Below are 20936 nucleotides of genomic sequence, written 5' to 3'. Positions count from 1 at the left end.
GAACAGTGAGTCTTTGTAATTCTCTTTTATAAATGGGGGTGGGTGCAGGGTCTTTGAGTGTTTTTAAGGGTAGGGGGGGATAGGCTGAAAAATGACAGATGGAATGTGATGTGGACAAGTGTGAAGTGTTGCACTCTGGAGGACAAAGCAGTTAGGACTCACACAGTGAACTGAGGTGTGCAGTACAACAGAGAGATCTGGGAATACAGATGCATAATTCCCAGAAAGTGGCATCATAGGTAGGTGGGATCACAAGGAGAACTTTTGTGGCCTTCACAGATCAAAGTATTGAGTACTGGATTTGGGACGTTATGTTGAAGTTGTATAAGACGTTGTTGAGGTCTAATTTAGAGTACTGTGTGCAGTTTTGGTCATCTAACTACAGGAAAGATGTAACTAAGATTGAAAGTGTACAGAGAAAATTTACAAGGATGCTGCTGGGACTTGAGGACCTAAGTTATAGGGAAAGATTCAACAAGTTAGGACTTTACTCCCTGGAGCGTAAGAGATTCAGGGGAGATTTAATAAAGGCTTACAAAATTATGAGGAGTATAGATAGGGTAAATGCAAGCAGGCTTTTTCCACTGAGGTTGGGTAAGACTAGATTAAGGGTGAAAGGTGAAATATTTAAGAGTAACATGAGGGAAACTTCTTCACTCAGAGGGTGGTGAGAGTGTGGAACGAGCTGCCTGCACAGGTGGTGGATGCGATTTCGATTTCAGCGTTGAAGAGAAATTTGGATAGACATATGATGGGCTATGGTCCGTGTGCAGGTCAATGGGTCTAGGCAGGTTAATAGTTCATCACAGACTAGATGTTTCAGTGCTGCAGTGTTTTATGACCTGATGACAAATGAGGTGAAGGGTCACCACAGGTAGATTGGAATTTGGCTAAGATCAGATTCGCCACGAAGCTATTTAACAGCAGGGCAGGCATGGGTGGGAGGAACGGTCTGTGTTTGATGTCAGGTTATTGACAAATATTACTGCAATGGTTCCTGTTCTAACTGGCTACGTTTACCCTCCTAGTCCCCTTGTGCTTGCCTGACAGTCAATGTTCCTACCACTCAGCGATCGTCCAGAGCCCCAACTACCCAAGCACCTACCCAGCCGATCGGGACATCTACTGGTTCCTCAAGCTGACCACCAACATCAGTGTAGATGGTGAGTACGTGTAACAGGCAAACCACTTCTCCTTGTTGTACGCCATAGCAACAGCGACACAAGTTCCAGCTATTCAAGATTTTAGCAGTTTTTTCATTTACTTGGAGGCAGGGTGCAGAACAAGCCTTCCAGCCCTTCGAACCACGCAACCCCACGATTTAACGCTAACCTAATCACGGGACAATTCACAAAGACCATTTAGCCTACCAACCGGTACGTCTTTAGATTGCGAGAGGAAACCAGAGCACCCGTAGGAAACTCACGCAGTTCCGGGGAGGACATACGAACTCCTAACAGAGGGTGCTGGGGTAGAGCTTTAATGCCCATGGCTGCTACGCTAGCACGGTTGATTTGGTCAACGTGGGCAGTGAACAAGCAAAGAAGTCACTATAAATCTATATGAAGAGATCTATATTGACTTCAGAAGGGCACCATGGCAGCCCAGTGGTAAGCGAGGCACTATTACAGCTCAGAGCGCCGGAGTTTGGAGTTTAATTCCGGCGCTGTTCTGTAAGGAGTCTCTGTGCGTTCTCCCTGTAGAATGCATAGGCTCTCTCCCCATCCTCCAGTTTGATCCCACAGGGCAGGTCATTGTAAGTTGTCCTGTCATTGGGTTAGGAATCAGTCGGGGTTGTTCAGGGTGGTGGGGGCGTGGCTGGAAGGGCCAGGAAGCCAGACTCCTCGCTGCGTCTCTAGATCAATAAATACATATACAGGGGATATTCGGCAGATGCTGGATATCCAGGGTAAAAACACAAAATGCTGCAGGATCTCAGCAGGTCAGGCAGCAGCCATGGAGATGAACAAACATCTTTGTTTTGGCTCAGGGCCTCTCCTTCAGCATTTTTTCGTGTGTGTATAAATCCATAGTTTTGCCTTAACTGGAGTAAAGGGTGTCACAGTGATGGGTACAGGGTGCCACAGTGAAAGATACAGGGTGTCACAGTGATGGATACAGGGTGTCACAGTGATGGGTACCGGGTGACAGACTGTCGGGTACAGGGTGACCCAGTGATGTTGTAGGTACAGGATGAGAGTGGTGCTGTAAATATTGCCACTGGCTCACAGGTGCAGAACCCTGCGTTTCGGCCACTGTCTTTGTGGAGTTTGCATGTTCTCCTCCTGAACTCCCTCCTGGATTTTGTTCGACCCGGTGACATCGATCAAGAGATTCTTCAGAAGTCACGAATAAGGCGTAAGTCTTTTAATGATAGACCTTTTATTCACTCTTCCTAACAGTGTGATTGATAACGTTAACCAATTTACTTTCCTGTGAGAAAGTGAGAGAGAACAAAGCACAAAGAAAGACAGGATATAGATGAGAATTAGGAAGTTGTGGTAGACTTACACAATTGTGTGAAATTTGGTTTGGTGCGTTCGATGAGTGGGTACAGAGGACACTCACTACTGGTAAGTATGTTAACTGTTTATTGACAGGACAAGACAGACCCTAAGCATTCGGTAACTATTACACTCAGTTACAAATATTTATTTAAAGTATGCGCTCGGATCCTTTCTCACTGCAACACAGTACAGCATGTGCCCGAAACGACAGAGATCACGTGTTTTCCGCGCGTCCCCCGGATTTTACACTCTACCTGCACCATGACGTCATCAGCTAAGTGGCCGCCCATGAGAGGCTGCAATGCTCCATCAACAGGCCAATCCCTCGCCTGCACAGGGGAGTAGCTTTCGATGAGCAGGTAATCTCAACTGCAACAGCCCACTTGCTCACGAGAGAGAGAAAGGACATTCCAGTGATCAGAATTGGCCTATGATAGAGGACACTCAGTATGGTATCAGGGCGGTTGCTGTAATGCTATTACACTGCCGGCTGTAGGTCAGGGTTCAATTCCCACTGCTGTCTGTAAGGAGTTTGTATGTTCTCCCTGTAACTGTGTGGGTCTCCTCCGGGTGCTCTGGTTTCCTCCCATAGTCCAAAGACATATGTGTTAGTAAGGGTTAGGAAGTTATGGGTGTGCTATGTTGGTGCCAGAAACATAATGACAATTGTGGGCTGCCCCCAGCTCATAGAATCATACAGAAGTACAGCACAGAAACAGGCCCTTTGGCCCATCTAGTTATGCTGAAGCCATTTAAAAGGCCTATTCCCATCAACCTGCACCAGGACAATAGACCTCCTATCCCTACTGTCCATGTACATATTCAAGCTACTCTTAAATGTTGAAATTGAGCTCACATGCACCACACTCTCACAATCCTCTGAGTGAAGAGGTTTTCCCTCATGTTCCCTTTAAACTTCTCACCTTTCCCCCTTAACCCATGACCTCTGGTTGTAATTCCACCCAACCTCAGTGAAAAAAACCTGCTTGCATTTTCCCTATCTATACTCGACATAATTTTGAATACCTCAGTCAAATCTCCTCCCAGTCTTAGAAACATAGAAACATAGAAAACCTACAGCACAGTACAAGCCCTTCGGCCCACAAAACTGTGCCAAACATGTTCCAACCTCAGAAATTACCTAGGATTGCCCGTAGCCCTCTATTTTTCTGAGCTTCATGTACCTGTCCAGGAATCTCTTAAAAGACCTTATCGTATCCGCCTCCACCACCGTCGCCGGCAGCCCAGTTCACGCACTCACCACTCTCCGCGTAAAAAACTTACCCCTGACATTTCCTCTTTACTTGCTTCCAAGCACCTTAAAACTGTGCCCTCTCGTGTTAGCTATTTCAGCCCTGGGAAAAAGCCTCTAACTATCCACACGATCAATGTCTCTCATTATCTTATACACCTCGATCAGGTCACTTTTTATCCTCCGCCGCCCCAAGGAGAAAAGGCCGAGTTCACTCAACCTATTCTCATAAGGCATGCTCCCCAATCCAGGCAAAATCCTTGTAAATCTTCTCTGCATCCTTTCTATGGTTTCTACATCCTTCCTGTAGTGAGGCGACCAGAACTGAGCACAGTACTCCAGCAGGGGTCTGACCAAGGTCCCATATAGCTGCAACATTACCAAGACCTTCTCATGGTCCCTTCTAGCTCTCCTATTTTCATTCTTAAGCTCCTTCCTGCTAGCCTTATAATCTTTTGGATCTCTATCATTACCTAGTTTTTTGAACCTTTCGTAAGCTCCTTCTTGACCAGATTTACAACAACTTTTGTACACCATGGTTCCTGTATCCTACCATCCTTTCCGTTTCATTGGAACATACCTATGCAGAGCGCCACGCAAATATTCCCTGAACATTTGCCACATTTCTTCCGTACGTTTCCCTGAGAACATCTGTTTCAATTTATGCTTCCAAGTTCCTGCCTGCTAGCCTCATATCTCCACTTACTCCAATTAAACAATTCCCTAACTTGTCTGTTCCTATCCCTCTCCAATTCTATGGTAAAGGAGATAGAATTGTGATCACTATCTCCAAAATGCTCTCCCACTGAGAGATCTGACACCTGACAACGTTCATTTCTCAATACCAGATCAAGTACAGCCTCTCCTCTTGTAGGCTTATCTACATATTGTGTCATGAAACCTTCCTGAACAAACCTAACAAACTCCATCTCATCTAAACCCCTTGCTCTAGGGAGATGCCAATCGATATTTGGGAAATTAAAAATTTCCCAGTATAACAACCCTGTTATTATCACACCCTTCCAGGATCTGTCTCCCTATCTGCTCCTCGATGTCCCCATTATTGGGTGGTCTATGAAAAACACCCAGTGGAGTTATTGACCCCTTCTTGTTCCTAGCTTCTACCCATAGGGATACAACGTAGACAATCCCTCCATAACTTCCTCCTTTTCTGCAGCCGTGACACTATCTCTGATCAACAGTGCCACGCCCCCACCCCTTTTGCTTCCCTCCCTGTAATTTCTGAAACATCTAAAGCCTGGCAATGAAAGTAACCATTCCTGCCCCTTCACCATCCAAGTCTCTGTAATGGCCACAACATCATAGCTCCAAGTGTTGATCCATGCTCTAAGCTCAACCGCTTTATTCGTGATACTCCTCGCGTTAAAATAGACACATCTCAAACCATCAGTCTGAGCGTGTCCCTTCTCTATCACCTGCCTATCCTCCCTTTCGCACTGTCTCCAAACTTTCTCTATTTGTGAGCCAACTGCCTCTTCCTCCATCTCTTCAGTTCAGTTCCCACCCCCCAGCAATTCTAGTTTAAACTCTCCCCAATAGCCCTTGCGAACCTCCTGCCAGGATATTGATCTCCCTCAGATTCAAGTGCAACCCATCTTTTTTGTACAGGTCAAACCTGCCCCAAAAGAGGTCCCAATGATCCAGAATTCTGAATCCCTGCCCTCTGCTCCAATCCCTCAGCCACACATTTATCCTCCAACTCATTCTATTCCTATACTCACTGTCACGTGGCACAGGCAGTAATCCCGAGATTACTACCTTTGAGGTCCTGTTTCTCAACTTCCTTCCTAACTCCCTGTAGTCTGTTTCCAGGACCTCCTCCCTTTTCCTACCTACGTCGTTGGTATCAATATGTACCATGACCTCTGGCTGTTCACCTTCCCACTTCGGGATATCGTGGACGCGATCAGAAACATCCCGGACCCTGGCACCTGGGAGTCAAACTACCATCCGAGTTTCTTTCCTGCATCCACAGAATCACCTGTCTGACCCCCTAACTACAGAGTCCTCTATCACTGCTGCCATCCTCTTCCTTTCCCCTACCCTTCTGAGCCACAGGGCCAGACTCCGTGCCAGAGGTGTGACCACTGTTGCTTCCCCAAGGTAGGCTGTCTCCCCCAACAGTACTCAAACAGGAGTACTTATTGTTCAGGGGGACAGCCACAGGGGTACTCTCTAGTATCTGACTCCTGCCCTTCCCTCTCCTGACTGTTACCCACTTCTCTGTCTCCTCAGGCTCCAGTGTGACTACCTGCCTACAGCTCCTATCTATCACCTCCTCACTCTCTCTGACCAGACGAAGGTCATCGAGTTGCATCTCCAGTTCCCTAACCTGGTCCCTAAGGAGCTGCAGCTCGACACACCTGGTGCAGATGTGGTCATCCGGGAGGCTGGGAGCCTCCAGGATCTCCCACATCTGACACCGAGCACAGGACACCAACCTCACACACATACTTCCTGTCTGTATTCTACACAGATAACCTACCTCTCCTCCAACCATTATCGCCGAAGACCTGTTGAGCCAAAGCCCACCCACTCTGTCTCCCTCTACTCTGTCACCCTCTACTCTGTCACCCGCTCCTCTAACACCCACTCTATAAAGCTGTTCTATGTTTTAAGGGATAATCTCCTGACATATTCAATCTTTCCTTATAATTCAGGTCCTCCAAAGCCTGCAATATTCTTGCAAATTTTCTCTGTATTCTTTCAACCTTATTTACATCTTACCTGAAGGTAGGTGACCAAAATTGAAGACAATACTTCAAATTAGGCCTCACCAACATCTTATACAACCAATATAACATCCCATCTCCTTTACTCAATACTTTTATTTATGAGGGCCAATGTGCCAACAGTTTTCTTTACAACCCTGTCTTCCTGTGACACCACTTTCTATGAATTATAGCCCTGTATTCCCATGTCCCTTTGTTCTACCACACTCCTCAGTGTACTACCATTCACTGTGTAAGACCTATCCTCGTTGGTCTACCAAAGTGCAACACCTCACACTTGTCTGCAATAAATTCCATCTGCCATTTTTCTGCCCATTTTTCCAGCTGGTCCAAATCCCACTGCAAGTCATGATAAACTTCCTCACTGTCCAATCTTGCTGTTATCCACAAATATGCTGATCCAGTTAACCACATTATCATCCAGATTGTTGATATAGATGACAAACAACAATGCACCCAGTACTGATCCCTGAGGCACTCCACTAGCCACAGGCCTCTAGTCAGAGAGGCAACCACCTTCTAGCACTCCATGGCTTCTCCCACAAAGCCAATGTCTAATCCAATTTACTACCTCATCCTGAATGCCAAGCCACTAAAACTTATCAACCAACCTCCCATGCGAGTCTTTGTCAAACATCCATGTCGACAACATCCACTGCCTTGTCTTCATACATTTTCCTGGTAACTTCCTCTAAGATTAGTTAGACATGACCCACCATGAACGAAGCCATCTTGACTATCCCTGATCAGTCCCTGTCTATCCAAATACTTATATATCCGGTCCCTTAGAATACCTTCCAAATAACTTTCCCACTGGTGATGTCAGACTCATCAGCCTATAATTCCTGGTTTCTGTTTAGAGCTTTTCTTTAACAGCAGAACAGCTTTGGCAATCCCCAGCTATGTGGTACTTCTCCTTTCATTAATGATGATTTAAATATCGTTGCTGGGGCCCCGGCACTTGCCTCTCCTGGGTCCGAGGGAACACTAGTCAGGCCCTGGGGAATTTATTACAAAACAGCAAGCTCCATGATCTATTCCAGCTGCTACCATCTGGGAAGCGGTACCGCAGCATAAAAGCCAGGACCAACAGGCTCTGAGACAGCTTCTTCCACCAGGTCATCAGACTGATGAACTCACGCTGATTTGAGTGTACTCTATATTACATTGATTGTTCTATCTCATAAATTATTATAAATTACTATGATTGCACATTTAGATGGGGACGTAATGTAATGGTTTTACTCCTCATGTATGTGAAGAATGTAATAAAGTCAATTCAATTCAACCTCTTTCTCTATAATCCATTTAGAAGCCAATGCTGCTTTGCCTTACTTCTATAGACTCTGCGTCGTTCTCCTGAGTAAAAACAATACAAAAAAATTATTTACCATCTCCCCCATTTCTTTGGGCTCCCTGCGTAGATTACCATTCTGGTCTTCCAGAGAACCAATTTTGTCCCTTGCAACCCTTTTGCTCTTCATATATCTGTGGAATCCCTTAGAATTCTCCTTCACCTTGTCTGCTAGAGCAACTTCTTTTCGTCCTCCTGATTTCTTTCTTAAGTGTTCTCTTGCATTTCTTATACTCTACTAGCACCTCATTTATTCCTACTGGAGTATACCTCCTGTATTTTCCTTAAGCAGGGCCTCCAGATCACTTGTAACCAAGGTTTCCTACACTTATTATATTTGCCTTTTATTCTGATAATCACACACAAGCTTTTGTACTCTCAAAATTTCACTTTTGAAGGCCTCCCACTTACCAAGTACACCTTTTCCAGAAACTGGCCTGTCCATATCCACACTTTCCAGACCTTTCTGATGCCATCAAAACTGACCTTTCTCCAATTGCATATTTACTTTAAAACTAATGGCATAGTGGTCAGTAGTTGCTAAGTGTTCCCCGACACAAACCTCTGTCACCTGACCTGTCTCATTCCCTCACTCACAGCAGATCAAGTATTGCATACTCTCACATTGGGACTTCTGCAGATTGATTCAGGAAACTTTCCTAAACACATTTCATAACTCTATACCATCCAGTCCTTTGACAGTATGGGAGTCCCAGTCTATATGTGGAGAGTTACCTACTTACCATTACCATAACAACCATCTGCGAGCTCTCTGCAAATTTGTTCCTCTAATTCCGGCGGACTGTTCGGTGGGTGGCCTATAATGTAGCCCCATTAACGTGGCCATCCACAGTCTGTGTTGATCATTGACACAAACCATACGTATGTTTTGATTTACACGTGACAAATAAAACTAATCTTTAATGAAATTATCAGGTTCAGAAGCATGACACAGATGTAGAGAAACTTCTAGAAAAATACAGTCTCAGCTCTACTATAGTTACCGAACAATATACCACAATTACACACATATACAATCAATAGACACTTCATTAGATATTGGAGTTCCTCAGATACTCAAACCACCCCATCTGGCACCAACAATCATTCCACGGCCAAAGTCACATAGATCACATTTCTTCTCCATTCTCATGTTTGGTCAGAAATGTATGCAAGAATGTGGTGGTGGTTGTCTGCCATGACCACAATGACAGGAAGTTTTTAAAGTGGAAAAGCAGTTCCACCCTCTCGACCAGGTCCAGTGGTATGAGCAAGCATCATAACTGAAGTCTTCCTTGGTTGCAGTGGACGACCATGACATCTTCGGTGTCTCATCATGCCCTTCACTCTCCACCGAGCATTGCAGTAGCACTTTCTGGGCCGTTGGCTCTCATGTAGATCTCATCCACCCAGTCGACTAGGACAGGCATGTCCCTGTCTCACCAGGGTATGAGGCCACCGGCTACCTTCACCTGGTCTAGCCTGCCTGTTGAAGTGGCCACTGTCAGATGAAACAGGTACTTGGAGCCACGCCTGATCTGCTGAGCTTCTCCAGCATTTTTACGTGTGAGGCACTGGCTTTCCAGCATCCGCAGAATTTCTCATGTTTATGAGAGCTGAGAGCCCACAGGGGCCCAAAGGCATGTGAGCGGCCCAGAATGGACACGACAAGCCCCTTCACCAGAGATGCTAACCCTCCTTGGACACACCAATAACACCCATAAGCAAGCACAGGAAAGGTTAAACTGCGGGAAAAATAACAATTTTACTCTCTAATCCAACAGCTCCCTCCCATGTGTTTGCTCCAGTTCCCTCCCACATCCCAAAGACCTGAGGATCGGTAGGTGAGCTATCAGCTGTGAATTGGCCCTAGTGTGTAGCTGGCTAGTAGAATTAGGAGGAGGGCTGATGGAATGTGAAGAGAGTGAACAAAATGATTGTGGTAGATGGTCAGCACAGACTTGATGGGCCAAAGGGCCAGCTTCTGTGCTGTGTGATTCAATGGACTCAGGAATGGAGAGGTTTCAAACTTCAAAGTAAGTTTATTATCAAAGTACATACATGTCATCATGTACCCTGAGTTTCATTTTCTTGCGGGCATTCACAGTAAATACAAGAAACACAATAGAATCAATGAAAGACCCCACCCAACAGGACAGACAAACCAACCAACGTGCAAAAAACAACAAACTGTGCAAATGCAAAAAAGTAGTGGGGGGAGAAATAATAATAAATAAATAAACAATAAATATTGTGAACGTGATGAAGAGTCCTTGAAAATGAGATCACAGGTTGTGGAAACAGTTTAGTGAAGGGGCTACGAGTGAAGTTATCCCCGCAATGAGATGCCATTTCCAGTCCGTGCTTCCCCTGAATTGGAAGTCGAGGATCCAGTCACAGGGAGAGAAGGGGAAAGGTGGATTAGCAGAGAGTGAGGGTGGAAACGACTGGACTGAGGTAGTGTCAGAGAGAGACGGCAGACAGACGTCAGATGGCTACATCTGCATAGGATTGAAATTCCTCAGGGGTGCCATGTGGACCCAGCTTTGGGGCCGACCCATGGGCTCAGGCAGTCACAGGGAAACGCGGCGTAGAAACAAGCCCTTTGGCCCATCAATCCCATACAGACCCCATCCCTTTTTTGCCCATATTGCCATCACTCTTCTCTCCAACTCAGTTCTCACCTACGCCCTACACTCAGTGGCCACTTTATTAGGTGCCTCCTGCACTTAATAAAGTGCCCACAAGGGTATGTTCCTTGTTCAGGCTTTTATTTTTAAATATGGAGCTGCCAACTTTTATTTTGATAGCACTGCTGACTTCAATTCTGAAGTGTACTAGGACCATGTTGGGGGCAGCCATTTTGTTTTTTGGTGGAGTTGTTCAGTTGACCTGGAGCACGTATCCACAATCCCGTGTTGTCTTTCTTATGTCTGCACCATCAAAATCATCGTCTCTTTATTCTTACTCAGTTGTATGTGTGAGTGCTACCCAAATAACGCACCTGGAGTTTGGACACTGTCTCCTGACTCCCGGTTTCAACGGAGTGGTGTTTGACTAACTGCTGCGTTGTGTACTTCCGACACACACAAAGGGAGCGGTGACCTTCTGCTGCTGTGGCCCATCTAGTTCAAGGGTCTTCTGCACACCACTGTTGTAACGTATGCATATTTGAGTTACTGTCGCCTCCCTGTCAGCTTGAACCAGTATGGCCATTCTCCTCTGACCCCTCTCATTAACAAGCTGTCTACAACCATAGAACTTCCACTCACTGGATGCTTTTTTTTTGTCCTCAACCATGTCCATAAGACCACAAGGCAAAGCAGAATTATGCCATTCGGCTCATCAAGTCAGCTCTACCATTCCATCATGGCTGATTTATTATCCCTCTCAACCCCATTCTCCTACCTTCTCCCCATAACTTTTGACCCCCTTACTAATCAAAAGCCCATCAACCTCCACTTTAAACATACCCAATGACTTGGCCTCCACAGCCACCTGTGGCAATGAATTCCACAGATTCACCAGCCTCTGGCTAAAGAAATTCCTCCTCATCTCATTTGAAATGGATGTCCCTCTATTCCGAGGCTGTGCCCTCTGGTCTTAGACTCCCCCACCATGGAATACATCCTCTCCACATCCTCTCTGTCTAGACTTAACAATATTCAAACGCGAGGAAACCTGCAGATGCTGGAAATTCAAGCAACACACACAAAATGCTGGTGAACACAGCAGGCCAGGCAGCAGCTCTAGGAAGAGGTAAGTCGACGTTTCAGGCCGAGACCCTTCGTCAGGACTAACTGAAGGAAGAGATAGTAAGAGATTTGAAAGAGGGAGGGGGAGAGGAGATCAGAAATGATAGGAGAAGACAGGAGGGGGAGGGATGGAGCCAAGAGCTGGAAAGTTAATTGGCAAAAGGGATACAGGGCTGGAGACACGGGAAAAAGAAAGGGGGAGGAGAGCACCAGAGGAAGGTGGAGAGCAGGCAAGGAGTTATTGTGAGAGGGAAACAGGGAGAGAAAAAGGGGAGGGAACAATAAATGAATAAATAAATAAAATAAGGGATGGGGTAAGAAGGGGAGGAGGGACATTAGCGGAAGTTAGAGAAATCAGTGTTCATGCCATCATGTTGGAAGCTACCCAGACGGAATATAGTCCTGATGAAGGATCTCAACCTGAAACGTCGACTGTACCTCTTCCTATAGATGCTACCTGGCCTGCTGCGTTCACCAGCATTTTGTGTGTGCTGCCTACCAATATTCACTAGGTTTCAGTAAGACCACTCCTCATTCTTCTAAACTCCAGCGAGTACAGGTCCTTAAGCTCACCTAAAGAGGTTGAGTTGGGTGGGAACGAATGCAACTCTTGTGCTGATTGGCACCTATACAATTGTCTTATGAAGTACGTGCTTTGCTGAGCATGTGTCCGGTCTCCAGCCGTAGTGATCACCGTGGACGACTTCCACCTGGAGGAGGATCGTGACTGGGTAAATATCGGGGTCCAGAACCACTTGGACACCAGGACTGTGCGAGAGACTCTCACCGGGACCCTGAAGCGTGGGCAGACGTTCCGAATCCCCTTTTCCTTTGGTTTCCAGATCTACGTGCATTTCCATTCGGACAGCTCTGTGCAATACAACGGATTCCGATTCCGATACACGGTAGGTGAGTGGCTGCCACACCAACAGGAATTCCATTTGGACAGCTCTGTCCAGAACAACGGATTCCGATTCCGATACACTGCAGAAGAGTGGTTGCCACACCAACAGGAATTCCACAAAATCCACCCGATTTCGGAGTGGCTGAAGGTTTTACACAAATATTGCACTGGACATGGTGCACTAACTATGAAAACCTTCTGCATGTTGTGGACCTTTACAAGCACCTTATGCACCTCACTTGTTGAGCTAGATACACACACACACACACACACACACACACACACAGTCATCCACATAACGTTCACACAGATACACTCACAAGCAAACACACACTCACGCACACAGAAACACACAGAATGATGTAGACAGCCCTCCTAGTATTGATAAAAGTGACCAGCCCCCCCCCCCGACACTATATTGTGGACACTATATCTGTATTCCCTGATGACAGGTGGAGACACCACCCCGATGATCAGAGCTGCACCCCCCACACGCCTGAGCCTGAGAACGTATATCCTTCTATCTGACCACTTGCCTATCGCATCCTGACAGTGCAGAGAACAATGAGAGACGGCGAGTGATTCTGCTTCCATACGGTGGGTTATAGGCCCCAATATGGCAAACAGCTCCACACACTGACGATTTGCTGTAGGCTCTGACACCAGGAACATGTGATACAAGCCCTTCAAATCAGATGATGTGTGTGTTACGGATCCCTCACCCTGACCGTACCTTACGGACCCCCTCACCCTGACCGCACGTTACAGACCCCCTCACCCTGACCTCACGTTACAGACCCCCTCACCCTGATCGTACGTTACAGACCCTCTCACCCTGACCGTACCTTACGGACCCCCTCACCCTGACCGCACGTTACAGACCCCCTCACCCTGACCTCACGTTACAGACCCCCTCACCCTGATCGTACGTTACAGACCCTCTCACCCTGACCCCACGTTACAGACCCTCTCACCCTGACCTCACATTACGGACCCCCTCACCCTGATCGTACGTTACAGACCCTCTCACCCTGACGTCATGTTACAGACCCCCTCAACCTGACCCCACGTTACAGACCCTCTCACCCTGACCTCACATTACAGACCCCCTCACCCTGATCATACGTTACGGACCCCCTCACCCTGACTGTACATTACAGACTCAGACTATTTGTCACGGACCCTGCACCCTGACCGTAAGCTAGGGAGCAGATACCGCCACACTGATACTGGTAGATTGACTCCTGCCCTCTGAGCGGTGTGGACATTACTCTCATTGTAAGCTATGGACAGACTCCATGTCAGTTGTACCCTCATGCCAGTCGTTTGTTCTCATGGTGCGGTTTCCAGCGTTGAACTCCAGCTAGCTGGCACAAAGCTCCTTTCAACTTGTTATTGGGTACCAAGGTGGAGGAGACCTTATGACACATAATTGGGTGGTGAGAAGCCGGGAACCTTACAACAGATGATTGGGTACTGAGAGACCAGGGACTTTATGTCAGGTTAGGGACTTTGTGACAGATTATTTGGTACTGAGAGGCCAGGGACATTACAACAGGTTATTAGGTACCGCAAGGCCGGGGACGATATGACAGAAACATAGAAACATAGAAAACCTACAGCACAATACAGGCCCTTCAGCCCACAAAGCTGTACTGAACATGTCCTTCCCTTAGAAATTACTTAGGTTTACCCATAGCCCTCTATTTTTCTGAGCTCCATATACCTGTCCAGCAGTCTCCTAAAAGAGCCTATCGTATCCACCTCCACCACCGTCACTGGCAGCTCATTCCACCAAATTACCACTCTCTGAGTAAAAAACTTACCCTTGACACCTCCTCTGTACCTGCTTCCAAGCACCTTAAAACTGTGCCCTCTCATGTTAGCCATTTCAGCCCTGGGAAAAAGCCTTTGACTATCCACATGATCAATGCCTCTCATCATCTTAACCACATCAATCAGGTCACCTCTCATTCTGTGTCGCTCCAAGGAGAAAAAGCCAAGTTCACTCAACCTATTCTCATAAAGCATGCTCCCCAATCCAGGCACCGTCCTTGTAAATCTCCTCTGCGCCCTTTCTATAGCTTCCACATCATTCCTGTAGTGAGGTGATCAGAACTGAGAACAGTACTCCAAATGGGGTCTGACCAGGGTCCTATATAGTTGTAACATTACCTCTCGGCTCTTAAACTCAGTCCCATGATTGATGAAGGCCAATACACCATATGCTTTCTTAACCACAGAGTCAACCTGCGCAGCTGCTTTGAGTGTCCTATGGACTCGGACCCCAAGATCCCTCTGATCCTCCACACTGCCAAGAGTCTTACCATTAATACTTTATTCTGCCATCATATTTGACCTATCAAAATGAACCACCTCACACTTATCTGGATTGAGCTCCATCTGTCACTTCACACCCCAGTTTTGTGTCCTATCAATGTCCCGCTGTAACCTCTGACAGCCCTCCACACTATCCACAACAACCCCAACCTTTGCGTCATCAGCAAATTTACTAACCCATCCCTCCACTTCCTCATCCAGGTCATTTATAAAAATCACAAAGAGAAGGGGTCCCAGAACAGAACCCTGAGGCACACCATTGGTCACCAACCTCCATGCAGAAATATGACCCATCTACAACTACTCTTAGCCTTCTATGGGCAAGCCAGTTCTGGATCCACAAAGCAATATCCTCTTGGATCCCATGCCTCCTTACTTTCTCAATAAGTCTTGCAGGGGATACCATGTCAAATGCCTTGCTGAAATCCATATACACTACATCTACTGCTCTACCTTCATCAATGTGTTTAGTCACATCCTCAAAAAGTTCAATCAGGCTCGTAAGGCACCACCTGCCTTTGACAAAGGCATGCTGACTATTCCTAATCATATGCCTCTCCCAATGTTCATAAATCCTGTCTCTCAGGATCTTCACCATCAACTTACCAACCACTGAAGTAAGACTCACTGGTCTATAATTTCCTGGGCTATCTCTATTCCTTCTTGAAAAATGGAACAACATCCGCAACCCTCCAATCCTCCCATCCCCATTGTTGATGTAACAATCATTGCCAGAGGCTCAGCAATCTCCTTCCTCGCCTCCCACAGTAGCCTGAGGTATACCTCGTCTGGTCCCGGTGACTTATCCAACTTGATGCTTTCCAAAAGCTCCAGCACATCCTCTTTCTTAATATCTACATGCTTAAGCTTTTCAGTACACTGTAAGTCATCCCTACAATTGCCAAAATCCTTTTCCGTAGTGAACACTGAAGCAAAGTACTCATTAAGTACCTTTGCTATTTCCTCCGGTTCCATACACACTTTTCCACTGTCACACTTGATTGGTCCTATTCTCTCTTGTCTTATCCTCTTGCTCTTCACATACACGTAGAATGCCTTGGAGTTTTTCTTAATCCTGTACGCCAAGACCTTCTCATGGCCCCTTCTGGCTCTCCTAATTTCATTCTAAAGCTCCTTCCTGCGAGCCTTATGATCTTCTAGATCTCTATCATTACCTTGTTTTTTGAACCTTCCATAAGCTTTTCTTTTCTTCTTGACTAGATTTACCTTTGTACACCACAGTTCCTGTACTCTACCATCCTTTCCCTGTCTCATCAGAACATACCTATGCAGAACTCCACACAAATATCCCCTGAACACTTGCCACATTTCTTCTGTACATTTCCCTGAGAACATCTGTTCACAATTTATGTTTCCAAGTTCTTGCCTGATAGCCTCATATTTTACCTTACTCCAATTAAACGCTTTCCTAACTTGTCTGTTCCTATCCCTCTCCAATGCTATGGTAAAGGAGATAGAATTGTGATCACTATCTCCAAAATGCTCTCCCACTGAGAGACCTGACACCTGACCGGGTTCATTTCCCAATACCAGATCAAGTACAGCCTCTCCTCTTGTAGGCTTATCTACATATTATGTCAAGAAACCTTCCTGAATACACCTAACAAACTCCACCCCATCTAAACCCCTCGCTCTAGGGAAATGCCAATGATTCTCCTCCTTTTCTTTAAACAGTTCCCAGGGACCCTCAGCGTGTCCAGATATTGAAGCCGACACCTTCCTCGGTGTTGTTGAGGTGGGACTCATTGGTGTCCACACCCACAGACAACGTCACCTACAAGGTGTACCACGGTCTACTTGGTGAACAGACAACACTGACTGGAGTCCAATTGGTCACTGGTACTCGGGAATACAACTTAACCGGTAGGTTCTGGAGGCCTAGTCTACTGATTTCCAATCTCCATGCCTTGGGGAAACAGTGAAAAGCAGCGCTCAAATCACCTGGTGAGTGAGTCCATCACAGACACTCATTGCTTTCCAGAGAAAGGCCAATCAATCATCTACCACTCGATGAGGTGTTGTTTCTAACCTATGCAACAAAAATGCAACAGAACACTAAAGAAGGAAATCAGGAGAGCTAAAAGAAGGCCTGAGGTTGATCAAGCAGACAAGATGAAGGAGAATCCTAAGGGCTTCTGCAGATACATTAAAAGCAAAAGGATGGCAATCCTTGGACAATCAGAACGGTAATCTATGCATGGAGCCAAAGGAGATGGGGAAGATGTTAAGTAGATTTTTATTCATCTGTATTTACTCAGGAGATGGATAGAGAGTCTATAGAAATGAGGCAAAGGAGCAGCAAGGTCATGGACTATACAGATTATAGAGGAGTAGGTGTCTGCTGCCTTAAGGTAGATCAGGGTGGACAAATCTGCAGAGCCTGCTGAGGTGTTCCCTTGGACCCTTTGGGAGGCAAGTGCAGAAATTTTAGGGGACCTGGCAGAGATATTTAAAACATCCTTGGCCACAAGTGAGAAGCTGGAGGTTTGGAAGATAGCTAACATTGGTCCACTGTTTAAGGATGTCTCTAAGAATAAACTGGGAAATTATAGGTCGGTGACCCTGACATCCGTAGTGGGGAAGTTATTGGAAAGTGTTCTAAGGAATTGGATAGACAGGGACTGAGTAGATAAGTCAGCATGGCTTTGTGCGTGGTAGTTCTTGTCTAACCAATCTCACAGAGTTTTTCTAAGGATTTTCTAAGGAAAGTGGATGAAGCCAAGGCAGTTGATGTTGTCTACATGGACTTCTTGCAAGGCATTTGACCTGCATGGGAAGTTGGTCAGGAAGGTTCACTGCTCGGCATTCATGATGAGGTAGTACATTGGATTAGACATTGGCTCTGTGGGAGAAGCCAGACGATTCTCCCAGCTAGATGATTGCCTCTGTCTGGAGGCCTGTGACCAGTGGAGGCCTGCAGGGATCGGTGCTGGGTCCATTGTCATTTGTCATCTATATCAATGATCTGGATGATAATGTGGTTAACTGGATCAGCAAATTTGTGGATGACACCAAGATTGGGGGTGTAGTGGACAGCAAGGAAGACTATCAAAGCTTGCAGCAGGATCTGGGCCAGCTGAAAAAATGGACCAAAAATAAATGGAATTTAATGCTGACAAGCGTAAGGTGTTGCACTTTAAGAAGGCCAACCAGGGTAGGTATTTCACAATGAGTCGTAGGGCACTGAGGAGCGTAATAGAACAAAGATATCTGGGGATATAGGTCCTAATTCATGGAAAGTGGCATCACAGGGTCATGAAGAAAGCTTTTAGCACGTTGGCCTTCATAAATCAACATACTGAGTACAGGAGATGGGATGCTATGTTGAAGTTGTATAAGACATTGGTGAAGCCGAATTTGGGGTATTGTGTGCAGTTCTGGTCACCTACCTACAGGAAAGATGTAAATAAGGCTGAAAGAGTACAGAGAAAATTTACAAGGATGTTGCTGGGACTGGAGGACCTGAGCTGTAGGGAAAGATTGAGTAAGTTTGGACTTCATTCCCTGGAGCTCAGAACAAGGGGAGATTTTATAGAAGCATACAAAATTATGAGGGGTATAGATATGGTAAATGCAAGAAGCCTTTTTCCACTGAGGTAGGGTGAAACTACAACTAGAGGTCATAGGTTAAGGGTGAAAGGTGAAATGCTTAAGGGAAATCTGAGGGGAAACTTCTTCACCCAGAGGGTAGTGACAGTGTGGAACGAGCTGAGAGTGGAAGTGGTGGATAGGAATTTGATTTCAATGTTTAAGGGAAGCTTGTGTGGGTGGGAGAGGTATGGAGGGCTGTGCTCCAGGTGCAGGTCGTTGGGACTAGGCAGTTTAAATGGTCTGGTATCAGATGGGCCAAAGGGCCTGTTTTCATGCTGTAGTTTTCCGTAACCCTATAGCTCTAGGACTCTATGACCTCTCAAGTTCAACTCAAAGTTTGCTGTCATTCAACCATACACATGTACACTGCCAAGTGAAACAATGGACTGAGGTGCACAACACAGTACATATAACACACATACACACAACACATAAAGTAATGTTACCACGAGCAAATTAACAAATATTAAGGTACATATATGACACAAGTTAAAAAGTAAACAGTATAACACTGCTGGTACTTCATACGTGTTGAGACCTGGGTGGTGGCAGGGAGTTCAGTCATCTTACGGCCTGGGAGAGGAAGCTGTTTCCCATCCTAACAATTCTCATCCTAATGCTACGGACCTCTTGCCCGATAGTCAGGGTTCAGAGAGATTGTTGACAATCTAAGGGTCCTGCGTACGCAGTGTTCCTGATAAATATCTTAGAGTGGTGGACGAGGGATCCCAATGGTCCTCTCGGCATTCCTCACAACCCTTTGTAGGGTCTTGCAGTCAGGTGTCCTGCAATTAATGAACTGGAGAGTGATGAAGCTGGTCAGGACACTCCTGATGGTGCAGTGACTCAGTGGGGAGACGCTGAGTAACCAACACCTCTCATACGAATCGATGAGTCTCAGTCCACTGGATATAACGGAGACCATCCACTCCCGGTTGTGGGAGTATCACACACATCCAGAAAGGCACACAGTATCAGTACATGTCCCTGCCAGAACTGGAACAGAGGCCTGTTGCGCACTGGCTAGTTATTTCCTGATCGAGATTCAGTCGTGTTCCAATACCACAGCCCTCGCCTCTCTACCTGTTCACAGGGCTGATGGCGTCCACCTCGTACTTTGTTTACGTTGTTGCTTTGGTGAGCTGTGGACAAGAAGGTATCGGCCATCTGGTTAACTTCACCACTGTGAGCAGTAAGTACCGGGGGGGGGGGCGGCTACGGGTGGGGAAGCATAGGGGGTGGGGAGAGACAGGGTTCTGAAGGACTACACTTCAATATTAGAAAATTGTGATCAGTTTTGGGCCCGTCATCTACAAAAGGATATGTTGGCATTGAAGGGGGTCCAGATGAGTTTCACAAGAATAATTCTGGGAATGAAAGGGTTAACGTATGAGGAAGATTTAAGCCCTCTGAGCCTGTACTCGGTGGAGTTTAGAAGAATGAGAAGGGATCTCATTGAAACCTATTGAATGTTGAAAGGTCTAGGTAGTGTGGATGTGGAGAGGATGTTTCCTATGGTGGGAAAGTATAAGACCAGAGGACACAGCCTCAGAATAGAGGGATGTCCCTCTAGAACAGAGATGAGGAGGGAATTCTTTAGCCAGAGGGTGGTGAATTTGATGCCACAGTTAGTTGTGGAGGCCAAGTCACGGTATATTTGAAGCGGAAGTTGATAGGTTCTTGATTACTAAAGGGGTCAAAGGAGATGGGTTTGAGAGGAATAATAAATCAGCCATGATGGAATGGCAGAGCAGACTCGATGGGCTGAATGGCCTAATTCTGCTCCTATGTCACATTTACTCCAAATCCATGCCTTTCCTTTCTCCCGTGAGAACAGAGAAAAGATTATTGCCTCCCAAACCCCTCCAGATGATGGACACGTTCCAATACTCTGGCTCTAGCCATTACTTCAAATCCGATCTGCAGGAAATGGTGGTGACCCATTTTCCTGATCCACTGCAGACTTCCTAACCAACAGAGCTCAATCTGTAGCTGAGCAGCAACCCGTCCACTGCAATTATCGTCAACACTGGCAGCCCACAAGCTTGCGTCCTCAGCTGCCGACTCGACACTCATGACCGCTCTGCCTCCATCTACAAGTCTGCAGATGACGCCATCATTGTGGGCTGGGTCTCAAATAACTCTGAGACAGGTCTCCCAGGTCTTAGGCCCACCTGCACTGAAGCAATGGCAATCTTAATTCCATCTCTGGATGGTGGGGAATTTGCGGCTCATAGAGTGTCCGTGTGCCCACTGCCCTTGTCCTGCCTGTTGGTGGGGGTCACCAATTCGGGGAGGGTTGCAGGAATAACCTTGTGATGTAACTCAACGAGACTTGGAAGAGCAAATCTGCAGAGAGATAGCAGGCAACTGCAGGAAACATAAAGTTGTGGTGGTAGGGGATTTTAATTTTCCATACATTGATTGGGACTCCCATACTATTAGGGGTCTAGATGGTT

The 20936-nt window shown here is 46.3% G+C and overlaps 1 protein-coding gene across 2 annotated transcripts in view; it reads left to right on the top strand.

The window, feature by feature from the left end:
• LOC140194690 (uncharacterized) overlaps window positions 1-20936 on the top strand; it is an 81175-nt gene that overhangs the window by 23523 nt on the left and 36716 nt on the right. For both annotated transcript variants that reach the window (XM_072251948.1, XM_072251947.1), the window contains 4 exons: window positions 1029-1163; window positions 12303-12530; window positions 16561-16749; window positions 19571-19669. In XM_072251948.1, coding sequence (XP_072108049.1) covers window positions 1029-1163; window positions 12303-12530; window positions 16561-16749; window positions 19571-19669 — 651 coding nt within the window. The remainder of the gene's footprint in view (window positions 1-1028; window positions 1164-12302; window positions 12531-16560; window positions 16750-19570; window positions 19670-20936) is intronic.

This window comes from Mobula birostris, chromosome 3 (genome assembly GCF_030028105.1).
Source record: "Mobula birostris isolate sMobBir1 chromosome 3, sMobBir1.hap1, whole genome shotgun sequence".
NCBI classification, from domain to species: Eukaryota; Metazoa; Chordata; class Chondrichthyes; order Myliobatiformes; family Myliobatidae; genus Mobula; species Mobula birostris.
The sequence above is the reverse complement of the archived record's forward strand: the minus strand, read 5'-3'. Positions and strand labels throughout refer to the sequence as shown.